General features: G+C 45.4%; 1 protein-coding gene across 1 annotated transcript in view; it reads left to right on the top strand.

The window, feature by feature from the left end:
* Positions 1-14,121: 14,121 nt before the first annotated feature.
* CRCP (CGRP receptor component) overlaps positions 14,122-15,185 on the top strand; it is a 36,352-nt gene continuing 35,288 nt past the window's right edge. Inside the window, exon 1 of the mRNA XM_080681060.1 lies at positions 14,122-14,237. Within this exon, the coding sequence (XP_080537186.1) occupies positions 14,230-14,237 (8 nt within the window). The 5' untranslated portion in view covers positions 14,122-14,229. The remainder of the gene's footprint in view (positions 14,238-15,185) is intronic.

Raw genomic sequence — 15,185 nt, forward strand, 5'->3', positions numbered from 1 at the left:
TGTGCTCATGGGCACCCAGTTAGAGGGGCACAGTCTGGCTGCCCCCATGGCACCACATGACAGAAGAGAGGCCGCCATCCTAGGTTTGCCTGCTGCACATAGCAAGCGTGGCCTGTGTGGAGGCCACTGCAGGGTTGGGAAGAGGGACTCAGGAGAAGGAGAAAGACAAGGAGGCAGCATAAAGGCTTGTGGATAAATAACCAATCAAAGGAGTCTGCAGCTAAGGCTCTGACAGTAGACACTAAAGTGGACATGACCTTAATCTTTTTTTGAAAATATTTTATTGATTTTTTTTACAGAGAGGAAGGGAGAGGGATAGAGAGTTAGAAACATCGATGAGAGAGAAACATTGATCAGTTGCCTCCTGCACACCCCCTACTGGGGATGTGTCTGCAACCAAGGTACATGCCCTTGACCAGAATCGAACCTGGGACCCTTGAGTCCGCAGGCCGATGCTCTATCCACTGAGCCAAACCGGTTGAGCCATGACCTTAATCTTGAAGAGACGTCGTTAACATCCATAAAAGACTCATGAGAGCTGAGTAGCCAAGTTCCCTCTGAAAAAGCTGAGACCCCTGAGCAAAACCTCTGGGAGGCTAAGAGAGGCTCAGGGAAGTGTAAATGTCAGGGGCCAGTCTGTTACTAGTGCAGGGAGGAGGGCAGGAGGGACTGGCCATCTCTAACCACCAGGAGGCCACTCTCTGCTATCTGCAGTCCGTAAAGAGATCAGAGAAAGGGCTCTGAGGGATGACATTATTAGGCCTGAAAGAGACAACACTCAGCCCATACACAGCCTAGCTGCTCCTGCTCTAAGTGGGAGGTTTAGGTGGATCCTAAGTTTGTTGTGGGAACATGACTGGAAGGAAGACTTGGCTGTGGGAAGCCATTGCAGGTGCCTCATTCTCAGGGACTTCTTTGATCACCATCAGACCCAGCTCCTTTTCAGACTGCCAGGATGAGGTTGCTGGGGTTTGGGGACTGGGGTGAGTCTATTTCCAGGGAATTGCTCGTGTTGTTTGAATCCTATAATGCAACAGACATGGTAGCAAGCCTTATTAAATGACAGGTGCCCCATTTCATTGCCAGGAGACACAGACTTTAAGAAATGCTAAGAAAGTTTTTCAAGCTGAAGGGAAATGACATCAAGTGGAAGCTTGGTCTACAGAAGGAATAAAGAGCACCAGACAAGGAAACTATGCATAGAAGACTTTAAAAAAATCCTTCAAAAAATTCAAATACAAATAACTATTTGAAAATAATAACAATATATTGTTAGTTTTATAACAAGTGGAGAGGGATGCCAATGCAATTATACTGTTGTAAGGTTCTTACATTATACTAGTACAGGAAGAGGTATGATTTTAATTCAGGGAACATTGGGATAAGTTAGGGATTCATATTGTAATTCTCAGAGCAACCACCAAAAAATGTGGATATAAAAACCCAATAGAGGAGATAACATGGGCTTTTAAAATATCCTCAATTCAGAAGAAGCCAGAAATAAATGACACAAATACAGACAGAAAAAAATAACCAGCTGGTAGACAAACAACTACAGTTGACCTTTGAACAATGCGGACATTAGGGGCGCCGAACCCCACACAGTTGAAAATCCATGTATAGCTTTTGACTCCCAAAAACTTAAACTACTATTGACTGGGAGCCTTACTGATAACATAAACAGTCAATTAACACATATTTTGCACGTTATATGTCATAATATTTAGAGAACATGCCACCCAACAACTGCAAAATAAATTATTGGTGCCCTTTGCAAGCAGCAGATAATGATAATCATTTTGTATTTTAAAATGACCCATAAAAATAAATTACAGTATAAGTATATACCATGGAATATAGCACAGCAGTAAAAAGAAATGAACAATTTATACATGCCACAACTTGGCTGAATCTCTAGGAAATTTTATGCTTTGTGAAAAAAAAAAAAAGAAGCCGATCCCAAAGGAATACATCAGTATTGATTCTACAAATATGACATTTTTGAAATGACAAAATTTTAGAGATGGAGGACAGAATAGTGGTTGCCAGGGATTAGGGGTGGGGGGGCAGTTATAAATAAACATGCATGCACAAGTCTTTATATGGACATATGCTTTCATTTCTCTTGGGTAAATACCTAGGAGTAGAATGGTTAGATCATATGTTTAACTTTTTAGGACATTAACAAATAGTATTACAAAGTGGTACAATTTTACTTTTCCCACCAGAAGTATATGAGTTCCAGTTCTGTCCATCCTTGTCAACACTTAGACTGGTCAGTCTTTTTAACTTATTCACTCTTATAGGTGCATAATGGCATCTCATTATCATTTTAATTTGCATTTCCCTAGTGACTAATGCTGAGCATTTTTCCATGTGGTTATTTGCTATCCATATGCCTTTTTTAGTGAAGTGTCTGTTCAAATTTTTTGCCCTTTTAAAATTGGGTTGTTTGCTTATTGTTGTGTTTTAAGAGTTCTTTTTTTAAAATATATTTTTATTGATTTCAGAGAGAAAGGGAGAGGGAGAGAGAGAGAGATAGAACATCAATGATGAGAGAAAATCATCGATCAGCCACCTCCTGCATGCCCCCACTGGGGATCAAGCCTGAAACCGGGCATGTGCCCTAACCGGGAATCCAACCGTGACCTCCTGGTACATAGGTCGATGCTCAACCACTGAGTCATGCCAGCCGGGCATGGTTGCTTCTTGTATGTGCCCTGATAGGGATGGAACCTGCAACTTTGGCATATCCAGACAATACTCTAACCAACTAAACTATGTGGCCAGGTCTCACTTGTACCATTTTATTTATTTACTAGAGGCCCGATGCACTAAATTTGTGCAAGGTCCTTGGTCCCGGCCCCTCCCGCTGCTGCGTCAGGGGGCCTCTGCCGCCTCTGCCTCAGCCCGACCAGCTCCCTGTGGCTTTGTCTAGAAGGATGTCCAGTCTAATTAGCATATTACACTTTTATTATTATAGATTTATCCATTGAGTTTTAGAAAGAGTGTGGAAGAGAGGAAGGAAGGGGGCAGAGAGAGGGAGAGAAACACCCTAGGATATTTTTCCATTGAGAGTGGTAAGGAGGTGGGGAGGGGAGAGAGAGAGGAGAAAGAGAGAAACATTGATGTGAGAGAGACACATTAATTGGTTGCTTCCCATTTGTGCCTGGATACAGGCTGGGGATCAAACCTGCAACCCAGGTAGTGCTTTTGACTGATAATTGAACCCGAGACCCTATATGAGGGCCTATGCGGTAACCACTGAGCTATGCTGGCCAGGGCTGTCTGTTTCATTTTTTTAAACATATATTTTATTGATTTTTTACAGAGAGGAACAGAGAGGGATAGAGAGTTAGAAACATCGATGAGAGAGAGACATTGATCAGCTGCCTCCTGCACGCCCTCCACTGGGGATGTGCCCGCAACCCAGGCACATGCCCTTGACCGGAACCGAACCTGGGACCCTTGAGTCCGCAGGCCGACGCTCTATCCACTGAGCCAAACCGGTCAGGGCTGTCTGTTTCATTTTTTAATGTCTTCCAAATAATGAGAACACTGAAATAATACAATAAGTGTTTGTTAAATGAAAAAACTGAATCAATGAGCAAAAATACCTAGCTTGTATGATTTGTTCTGAGAATTTGAGTTAATAATACATACATAAAATTTCAAGATGGTCTGGCAGCTACATAATCAGCCTCATTAAGTGTCCTGCCATTGCCATTATTGAACATAACAAATGTGCTCTCAGGAAAAGGGGGAGACAGGGAGGAAAGAAAGAGGCTCTCACCTGATTATATCTCCTGAGCATCATCCTGGGAAATCCCAAGCCCTGGCGCCTGCCTGAGGAAAGGAGAAAAAAGTTAAGGAAGACATTTAGAGGTAGACCGAGGTGTTTTCTCTATATCAATAGGACAATAAATAAAATGACAATGATAGCTATTAACAATTTCTTTTTAAAAAAATATATTTTTATTGATTTCACAGAGAAAGGGAGAGGGAGAGAGAGATGGAAACATCAATGATGAGAGAGAATCATTGATCATCTGCCTCCTTACTGGGGATTGAGCCTGCAACCTGGGCATGTGCCCTTGGCCGGAATGGAACCTGGGACCCTTCAGTCCACAGGCCGATGCTTTATCCACTGAGCCAAACCGGCTAGGGCGCTATAAACAATTTCAACAACAATTTCTTGAGCTCTAACTGTGCCAGACACTATGCCAAACATCTTATATACAAGGTGATTATCTCCTTAAATCCTCACAACTACCCCTTGTGTTCATTACTATAATTGCTCCCATTCTACTGATGAGAATACTGAGTCTGGGAGCGATTAAGTGACTTGCCCAATAACACCCAGCTAGAAAGTGACCAAACTGGGGAGTGAACCCCAGCAGTCTGGCCACAAAACCATCATTCTGTGCAGGGCAGCAATAACGTCCATGTTGGGAGCATGCCAAGAGGTTGATTTATCAGAAATTAATTACCTGAGGGTTCAAGTTAAGAACAACTGGCTAATATGATCCTTACTGACTCTCACATGACAATCAACTGTCCTTCCAGTCGTTGTGGTGAAAACAAAAGTTGGACAATGAATCTTGAGGCCTGTGGGCTGCTGTACTCTTTAAATGCTGAATTAGGGTCAACCCTACATAGTGTTGAGAGTGCAGAACCTGAATGAATGCCGCAGAGGATGGCGAGAGCCCCATCCAGTGCGTGATTAATGGAGACAGTTGGTGACCCAGCGTGGGCAGTGGCCTCACCATGGGCAGCACTTTGGAAGGGCTCAAGCGGCAGTTACCATACTAGAGTGTGTTTCACGACAGGCTCTGAGAGTCAGAGGAGCCAGGGTTTGAGCCTCAGCCACATCACTCTGTGGATGTGATCTCAGGTAAGTGACTTAACCTTTTGGGGGTTCATTAAAAAGAGGACAATGATATCTGTATACTGGGCATTGAGTGAAGAAGAAGTTGTATATGTACTATGTCTGATTTATACTAAGTAGTCAATAAATGGTCTTTGCTATTATTAATAAATGAAACCCTAGTGGACTAGGATATGCTGGTTTGAAATAATTAGGACTAGTATTTATTCAGTGCTTTTAATTTGGAATGGATCATTCTGGGGGTTGAATGGGTTCAGCTAAGAGGTTCTGGCATAAGGTTTGTCATGCAGTTGTAGTTAAGCACTGGTGAGGGCTGGGTCATTTCAAAGGCTGCCTTTGTCACATGTCTGAGCGGCTGAGCAGGAGTATAGTCTGCATGAAACAAAGGATTTGCATGGGAGTGTATCTGTTTCCTATTGCTGCTGTAACAAATTATAACACAAAACCCCACAAATTTATTATCTCACAATTCTCTATGTTAGTAGTCCTACATGGCTTTTACTGGGATAAAATCAAGGTGTTGGCAGGGCTGCAATCCTTTCTGGAGGTTCCAGTGGAGAACTCATTTCTTTGCCTTTTTTGGTTTCTGGAGGCCATCTACATCCCTTGGCTCATGGCCCCCTTCCTTCATCTTTAGAGCTGGCAGCATAGTATCTTTTTGAGCATTCTTCCACAGTCACACATGACTGAAATCAGCTGGGAAAGATTTTCCTCTTGTAAGGACCCATGTGATGAGATTGGGCCGGTCCAAACGACACAGGATAATCTCCCCATCTCAAGGTTCATAACCTTAATCACATCTGCAGAATTTAGGGTGTGGACAACTTTGAGGAACCATTATTCTGCTTATCATACGGAGAGACTCCAGGAAAATGCTCCTGAATGGGGCTGACCACTGTTACCCCCCCAACCCCCCTACCCCAAGCCTGCACTGCCAGGTAACACATTTTCTTACTTATTGGAAGCCTCTAACTTAACTCATGTCAACTGTTCTGAGGTAAGGGTGGGTAATGAAGGACTCCATGATTTTCCCAAGAAGATGGACAGTATATCTGCAATGAGAACTAGATGATATGCACATATCACCTTATACTTAGAGCTTTCTTTATTAAAAATCTTATTTCCTTGCTTTGGATACATAGGAGAATAATAGTTAACATTCCCCCCCTCCATGCTTCCCACTTGTCAAGTGCTGTTCTAAGCACAACAACTCTATATTGTTTTATAGGTGAATTAACCAAGGCACAGAAAGGTTGTTAAGAAACTTGCCTGAGGCCACACAGCTAGTGAGTGATAGAGCCTGCATTTAACTCAGGTGTCTGGCTCAGAACCCACACCTATAACCACAGCACTTGGCTGCCTTATTCCTGTGTGTCCTAGGAATATAACCCATAAGTAGATGTCATCAAGGGTCTACAATTCCTGCTCCTGGGATGTTAAAAAAGGGATCACAACTCCATTTTACTCTGCTGGTGTTTCCTTCCAGGCCTTGATCATAGGCACACTTTCTGTGTCCATCCTCATTTTCAGCTTTGGGGTCCAGGACTGTTCAACCATGGATGATGCCTATTCTCAGCTGAGGGCTGAGTGCTGTCCAGGATTTATCTGCCTCAGAAGTGTGAAAACTTTGCCTCTCCTCTGGTACATCAAAATAACCGAGGAAGGGTGTAGTGCAAAAAAGGGAGGTACCCCTAATGTTGGCAGGCCCTAAAACTGAGAGAGGTAAAGTTGGGGTGGTGCTGGTGCACATGGGTGTTGGAGTTGGCCAGAGAAGAGTGAGAACCCTAGCTCTGCCACTTCCTAATTCCTCTCTGAGCTGCACTGCTTCCTCTCTAAATTCCTCTCTGTCACTTCCCAATTCTGCTCTGTGAAATGGGCTGATCATAGTACTTTAAAATATATATATTTTTATTGATTTAGAGGGGAAGGGAGCGGGAGAGAGAGATAGGAACATCAATGATGAGAGATTGAGCCTGCAACCCGTGTATGTGCCCTAGACTGGAATCAAACCTAGGACCCTTCAGTCCGTAGGCCAATGCTCTATCCACTGAGCCAAAATGGCTAGGTCTGATTGTAGTTCTTTTAACTTCAAGAACTCCTGAGAGAAGTAAATGAGACTGCTAGTGCCGTGCCTGGCACACATCCTCATGGGAACTTTGCGAGGATTAAATGAGTACGCACATGTGAAAAGCTAACCACCAAATAAGTCTTATTCTACTCTTCCTGGGTGACTTAACTTTAAGAACTTTATTTCTACTTCAAAAACTCTGTCTGCTGATTTTCTTCTGAGCCCTAGACCTAATGGCTTCAATGTTCAACAGGACTTTCCACTTGGAAGACTTAGGTTTGCTCATGTTCTGGACCTTTGTGGATATTTGATAGCTCTGCCTAAAAAGCCAGCTGTTACGGAAAAAAAGAAAAAGCCTTTTACTTGGTTTGTGTGCTTTGGGTGGCAAAGAATAGAGACTCATTAGGCAGCCTCAAGTTAGAAAAGCTGCAGGAGGCCCTGAATGGGGCCAGGCCAGGCTGGGGTTTCAGCCCTTGACTAGCCCAGCTTTGTTGGCTGGGTTCTCTCTTCCTGCAGGCTCTTGGGCAGCCTTCCCCTGGGAGCAGGCCTCACTCCTGACTACTCAGCTGCCCCTAGGGAATAAGTTGGTGACTGTATATGATCCCCAAGGTCTTGGGGTGGCTTCCCTAGGAGCACCTGGAGCTCAGCCATTTTATGGTGGGGCCCTCAGCGGCACTAGCCTCTCTTCCACGGAAGCTCATTCCGGAAGATTTGGCTTTGTGTGCTCCTCCCGGCACCAGCTCAAACACCCCGGGCTTTGTGACGCCTCTCCACCTCATTAGTCATTTCCCTTTTGCTCCATCGCGTCTAAACACAACATATTGCATGTCCAGAGCTGGTTCTCCAACTCGGCTGTCCGCTAGCCAGGCAGGGAGTGTGTATTATTCACATTTGTATCACCACCACCGAATGAGCCATCACTACGTTTGCTGAGTGAATGACACATGAGCATCTTCAGCACGTCTTTGTGGGGGTCACTCTCCTCCAGGGAGGTACAGGGGACTCTCCACATGGTCCTCTCTCATGGATGTTTCTATTTCTATCTCCTCTCCCTTACTCTCTAAAATCAATAAAAACATTTAAAAAAGTAAATAAATATTTTTATAATTATAAAATTCTATAATTTTTAAAATTCTGAATGTGTAGAGTGAAATGTTAAAAATTCTGCTCACTTCTGCCAAAACCGGTTTGGCTCAGTGGATAGAGCGTCGGCCTGCGGACTGAAGGGTCCCGGGTTCAATTCTGGTCAAGGGCATGTACCTTGGTTGCGGGCACATCACCAGTGGGAGGTGTGCAGGAGGCAGCTGATTGATGTTTCTCTCTCATCGATGTTTCTAGCTCTCTATTCCTCTCCCTTCCTCTCTGTAAAAAATCAATAAAAATATGTTTAAAAAAATAAAAATAAAAATTCCGCTCACTTCTTTTCCAATCCAATACACATAGGCAAACACCAGTAAAAAATTTTAAATACATTTATTGATATATAATTCAGATACCATACAATTCTCCTATTTAAAGTATACAGTTCAGTGTTTTTTAGTATATTCCTAGGGATGTGCAACCATTACTACAACCTAATTTTAGGACATTTTTGTTTCCCCAAAATAAACTCTTATCAACTGTCACTTCCCATCACCATCTCTCTCCCAACCCTAAGCAACCACTGATTATCTTCCTGTCTCTAGAGATTTGCCTATTCTTTGCCATTTCATATAAGTTAATCATATAATATGTGGTCTTTTGTGTCTGGCTTCTTTCATTTACCATGTTTTTGAGGGTCATCATGTTGTAGAATGTATCAGTACTCCATTCCTTTTTAATGATAAACTAGAGGCCCAGTGCATGGATTCGTGCACTGGTCAGGGGTGTGGCCTGCAGGGTTTGGCCTCCTGTGGGAATGCCACTCATCCCGGTCAGCCAAGTGGCGCTCCCACTGTGGGAGTGCACTGACCACCAGGGGGCAGCTCCTGCATTGAGCGCCTGGCCCCTGGTGGTCAGTGTGCATCATAGCGACTGGTCGACCAGTCGTTCTGGTCGTTCTGCCGTTGGGTCGCTAGGCTTTTATATCTATAGATACCGTGTTTCCCCGAAAATAAGACAGTGTCTTATATTAATTTTTGCCCCAAAGACACGCTAGGTCTTATTTTCAGGGGATGTCTTATTTTTCCATGAAGAAGAATACGGTACACACTTATTGTTAAATGAAAATAAAGGAAATTTACTACCTGTATACGGTATGGTAGTACGGTAGTTGTCAACACAAACCAGACAAACTGTGAATCCTACAGTATCAAGAATTTACTCATTTATTCAATGACAATCATGTCATCATCTTCTGGAACATCATCATAACAATCCAATTCCTGAATTTCCTGGTGAATTTCTTGTGACTCCATTTCTTTCAGAATCAGTGGACCAAATCTCTCATGTTTAGCAATAGCACTGTCTTTAAATGAGTACTTCTTGTCAAGGTAGCCTGCTCGCAGTGCATTTGCAATGCAACTGTCAGTGATTTTCTCCCATGAATTCTTCACCCAAGTCACAACTTCTTGCAGTTTAGGTTTCACAAAGTTTCCACGCTGATTTCTCTCCATTCTATTTTCAACGTAGTCATTAATTTCCATGCACAAATTGTCTTTGAATGGCTTGTTTATTGCAATATCAAGAGTCTGGAGATAGGCCGTCATTCCTGCGGGAATCATTATCTGATCTACTTTTCTTTCGTGAAGAAATGTCTTCATGTCTTTAGCGCGGTGAGTGCTGGCTGCATCCCAGACTAGCAGACCTCTTTGGCTCCCTCGCATAACAAGCGGCAGCATTAAATCGACCCACTTCCTTATAACTGCTTGTGTGGCCCAGGCTTTTTCAGTTTCAAGAATAAAAACGCCCAAAACACGTTCAATCTTTTCCTTCTTGCCCTTAAAAATGATTAAAGGTGGCCCTGACCGGTGTGGCTCGGTGGATGGAGCGTCGGCCTGCGGACTGAGGGGTCCCAGGTTCGATTCCGGTCGGGGGCATGTGCCTTGGTTGCGGGCACATCCCCAGTGGGGGGTGTGCAGGAGGCAGCTGATTGATGTTTCTCTCTCATCGATGTTTCTGACTCTCTGTCCCTCTCCCTTCCTCTCTGTAAAAAAGTCAATAAAATATATTTTTTAAAAAAATGATTAAAGGTGGGATTTTAGGGCCATCCAGACGAATTGCCAAAATACAGGAAACACGTGCACTTTAGTAAGCAGTGGAGGGAATGTACGCCAAGGAGGCACCCCGCTGTTCAACTGTTGTTTGAGATGATTGGCCCATAAACACTGCAGTTTCATCCATAGCAATAATGTTGGAAAGATTGTATTTAGAGAAGTCAGCATCATCAATAAAGGACTTGAATGCAAGTGCTCGCTTAATAACTTGAGTATGTTCCAACCTAAACAATGTTGTAGATCTTCTTAAAGACAGTTCACTTCGCTGAAGGAAATTATCCAGCCAGTGTTGTGATGCTTTGAAGTCTTCGGGGGGGGGCTATGTCAAACTGTGGTGCCATTGCAAGGGCAAATTCTTGAATCTGAGCCCTATTCACAACCAAAGCCTTTGCTCTCCTGTCAACAACCCATTCACAGATCAGGTCTTCCAGCTCGGAAAATAATGGTTGCCGACCTGATCCACACTTGCACTTTTTAGCATTTCCCTTGTCCACTTGTTCAATGAGGTTACCATACTCTGCTCGCCATTTTCGGACCAATCGGATACTCAACATCTTCTCTTTGCAGAAAGCAGTAAGATTTTGGCCCCAAGAGTCTTCCACGATTCCTTTCTTGTACTCCACGGAGTAGCTTTTTCTTTTTGAGCTCATTTCTAGGGGTAAAAAAAAGGAATTGGGGTATCAAGGTGGGGGGAGGGGGATCACTCAAAATGACACAGGGGGGATCAGAGGGGGGAATCAAAATGGCACAGGAGAATCAGAGGGGGGATTACCATTTTAGTAACCACTTTTGATCCTCCTGTGTCATTTTGATTGTCCCCTCTGATCCTCCTGTGTCATTTTGATTGTCCCCTCTGATCCTCCTGTGTCATTTTGATTGTCCCCTCTGATCCTCCTGTGTCATTTTAAGTGATCCCCCTCCCCTCACCCCTGTGCCACGGAACACCTTCACCAGACATCCCCCCTACCCCTTTATCAGACATTTACCCCCTGGGGCCTGCCTGGGGACTGTCACTGGGCTTGCTGGGGCCTGGATCTGGGCTGGAGCAGGGTCTGCCACTGACTGAGAACCTTCAGTCATCATGAAGGCGGCCGCGAGCATCAGGTAGTGTCACCAGAGACAGACCAGCACTCACCACCTTCGCGCGTCCCGTGCACTCTAATCCTCCTGTTCTTCTACACGCATCTGCGAAAGTCTCCTCCTCTCTCCCGCGCCACGCTCACCGCTCACTCCAACCTCCGCTCCGCCTCCACACAGCAGTGACGTCAGGACTCCACGTAACGTCACTGGTTGCTAGACGCCAGTCGGGGCGGCCCTAGAGACCAGTTTACGGTAAATTAATTTTCATTCTGAGACAGAGCCTGGGGGCCTTATTTTCGGGGATGCCTTATATTTCACGCAGAAGGAAACCTGTAGGTAGGTCTTATTTTCGGGGAAACATGGTATTTGGAAAAAAGGGGGGGGGGAGGGAAAGTAGGCATAAAGAGCTTTAACATCAGGCAGTCTCTTACCTTCTGGCCTTTCTAGGAATTTATCCAGAGGGAATTATCAGGTGCTTTGAAAGATGACGTGTAGTGATATGTTTTTGCTGGGAAATAGCCTAAATGCCCAACAGTAGGGAATCCTATCTAATAAAGAGGGAATATGCTAATTGACCCTCACACCATTGCAAAGATGGTAGCAACCACAGCCAATAAGGAGGGAATATGCTAACTGACTGCCCTGCCCTCAAAGATGGCAGTGCCCACAGCCAATAAGGAGGGAATATGCTGACTGCCCTGCCCTCAAAGATGGTGGCACCCAGTCCTCTCAGCTCCACTGGGGCAGCAGGTGCGCTGTAAGGCCAGGCCTGCCCCTAGGCAGGCCCGGCCACTCCACATGCCTGCCTCGGCAGTCCCCCAGTCCCCTCAGCCCCCCAGCCACCCAGAGCCAGCCCAAGGCGCAGGCAAGCTTCAGAGGTTGGCTGCCCAGCCACCCAGGGCCGCCCGAGGCCCAGGTAACCAGCACCAGCAGAGGCTTGTGCTGCTGGCCGTGGCAGCAGCAGAGGTGTGATGGGGCATTGCCTTCACCTGATCGCTGGGTCGCCTCCTGCCCCTGAGGGCTCCCGGACTGTGAGAGGGGGCAGGTTGGGCTGAGGGACCCCCTCCCAGTGCATGAATTTTCATGCACCGGGCCTCTAGTTTATAAATAATGTTTCAGTCATACACTATAATATGCGGCCATGAAAAGTCATGTGGCATATTTGGTATATTGAGGAAATGCTCAAGATAGGATTTTTAAAGATAGAAAATGATGTGGTGTGACCCTAGTTGTGTAAAGAAAAATAACACATAGGGAATAAAATACCTAAGGGTTTGGGAGGTAGAACTACCTAATCTATAACATTTTATGTATTTTTAAAAAGCAGGGGTGGAAGTTTGATATCTGTTATCTTCTGGATTTTTTTTTTTTTTTGGCATGTTTGAAATATTCCCTAAAGACTGGAAGGAAGCTCTAGCTGGTTTGGCTCAGTGGATAAAGCGTCAACCTGGGGACTGAAGGGTCATGGTTTCAATTCCCATCAAGGGCACATGCCCAGGTTGTGGGCTCAATCCCCAGTGGGGGGTGTGCAGGAGTCAGCCAATCAATGATTCTCTCTCATCATTGGTATTTCTCTCTTCCTCTCCCTTCCTCTCTGAAATCAATAAAAATATATTTAAAAAAAATAAGTCTAGTGCCTGTTTAAAAAAAAAAAGACTGGAAGGAAATGTGTCAAAATATTAAGTAGTGGGTGTCTTTAGATGAGTTAATTGCTAATTTTTTCTCCTTTGTTATAGTTCTATCCATTATTATTTACTAAACTCATTCTCTTTGCAAGGTTCTTGCTAAGCACTTCATTATTCCAGAATATTGTGGCGGCTATGCAGTTGGTCAGCCTGTGATTCTGTTTACCTCCATCATTTTCATAAGGGCTGTTTGATTTGGGGAGATTACTTAACCTCTCCTAATCTCAATTCCCTAATCTGAAAATCATAGAGCTATTAGGTAATCCTTATAATGTGCCTAGTATATAGTTAAGTGCTCAACAAGTATTAATTACAGTGACAATACAATCATGACATTATATGAGGTAAATTCCATTGTTATTCAAAATTTACTATTGAGGAAACAGAGGCAGGCTTAGAAAGATTATGATTTTTGCACTAGCTGGTTTGGCTCAGTGAATAGAGTGTCAGACTGCGGACTGAAAGGTCCCAGGTTCGATTCCGGTCAAGGGCATGTACCTTGGTTGCGGGCACATCCCCAGTGGTAGGTGTGCAGGAGGCAGCTGATCGATGTTTCTCTCCCATCGATGTTTCTAACTCTCTATCCCTCTCCCTTCCTCTCTGTAAAAAATCAATAATATATATATATTTTAAATGTGCTATATTAATACAGTGGAATACTACCGTAGCTCTCGGAAGAGTGGGAACAGGGAGAACGTAGGTTAGGATTATTTTTTTTACCTTTTAAAACGTTTTATTAAATTATAACACATACACATAAAAGTGGACATAAGTGTACAGCTCACTGAATTTGCAGTAATGATCACACCGAGTATCCAGCACTCAGATCATGAAATAGAACATTTCCAGCAGTCCTGAGCCGCCTCACTTCCAGGGCATCACTGCTCTCAGAGGGGTTGGACTTTCACAGGACTATTAAGGAGATGACGTCTTTGGAACCTTAGTTTATTAATATTTTGGTATAACCTAGACCAGTGGTCGGCAAACTGCAGCTCGCCGCTCTGTTGGACTGAGTTTGCCGACCACTGACCTAGACACGGAAACATAAGTTAAGTCCTGTCTGCAAACGCTAGTCAAGCTGAAGTCCGGCTGGGCGAAGAGCAAGCACAAGCGACAGACGGTGCGGGTCGGGGGGGAGAGGGGGGAGGCCCAGCACCACCGCGATCCCGCAGGGTCCTCCAGACTCCCGGCGTGCAGCGCGGCGATCCCGGCGTGCACCGCGGCGCTCGGAGGCGGCGGCACAGTGTGTGGCGCGGTCGGCGGGAGCGAGGCTCTTGGCTTGCTGACTGCCGGAGGCGGCGAGGCGGGGTCGGCATGGAAGTGTAAGTCACCCAGTGCGCGTTCCGGCTGTCCGCTGAGGCTCACAGCGGGGGACGACTAGGTGCTGGGAGCCGAGAGGCGTGGGCTGGGCGACCTAGCGTACGGCGGGTGGGGAGGGCCACGAGCCGGGAGGCGGGGCAGAAGGAGACTCGCTCTGCCCCTCTGAAACGCCGCCCGCCCTCCCATCCGGTGCCCGGTGCCCGGTGCCCGGGCCGCGTGCCTTTCAGTGTTCCCGCTTCCCCCTCATTCATCTGCTAGCGTTCCGAGGTCGCAGTGGTGAACCCGGCCCGGTATCCGGGCCTTGGGCCCTGGAGGTTCCTGGAGGAGAGAAGGATACGCTTTGCCAGGGCAGTGGGCTCCTGGGGAGCCCTGACTCTGAGGAGGTGCTCTCCAAGTGTGAGGAGGAGCAGTGAGCTCTTCAAGGGAAGGGGCGGGCTTTCTGGGAAGAAGACAGTGCTTGAGCCCGGATTGTGACCGCAGACACGGAGGCTGTGTGTGTGCTGGGGGAGTAACAGTCGTTCCAACAGTTTAACTCCACATGGTCTTTTCCATGGTTGCTCGTTGTACCGCATGCAAATGAAAGTTTTTACATGGCTGATATTAATTCATAGGCATAACCGATATTGTGTTTGTCTTTGGCACTGATAATTGAATACTCATACTTTATGTTCTTTTGCCTCATATTTAATCGTTATATGTACTACTATTTTTCACACTTAAAAAATACACATACAGCGGAAACCGGTTTGGCTCAGTGGATAGAGCGTCGGCCTGCTGACTGAAGGGTCCCGGGTTCGATTCCGGTCAAGGGCATGTACCTTGGTTGCCGGCGCATCCCCAGTAGGAGGTGTGCAGGAGGCAGCTTATCGATGTTTCTCTCTCATCGATGTTTCTAGCTCTCTATCCCTCTCCCTTCCTCTCTGTAAAAAAATCAATAAAATGTATTTTAA

This window comes from Plecotus auritus (genome assembly GCF_963455305.1).
Source record: "Plecotus auritus genome assembly, chromosome: 7".
Lineage (NCBI taxonomy): Eukaryota > Metazoa > Chordata > Mammalia > Chiroptera > Vespertilionidae > Plecotus > Plecotus auritus.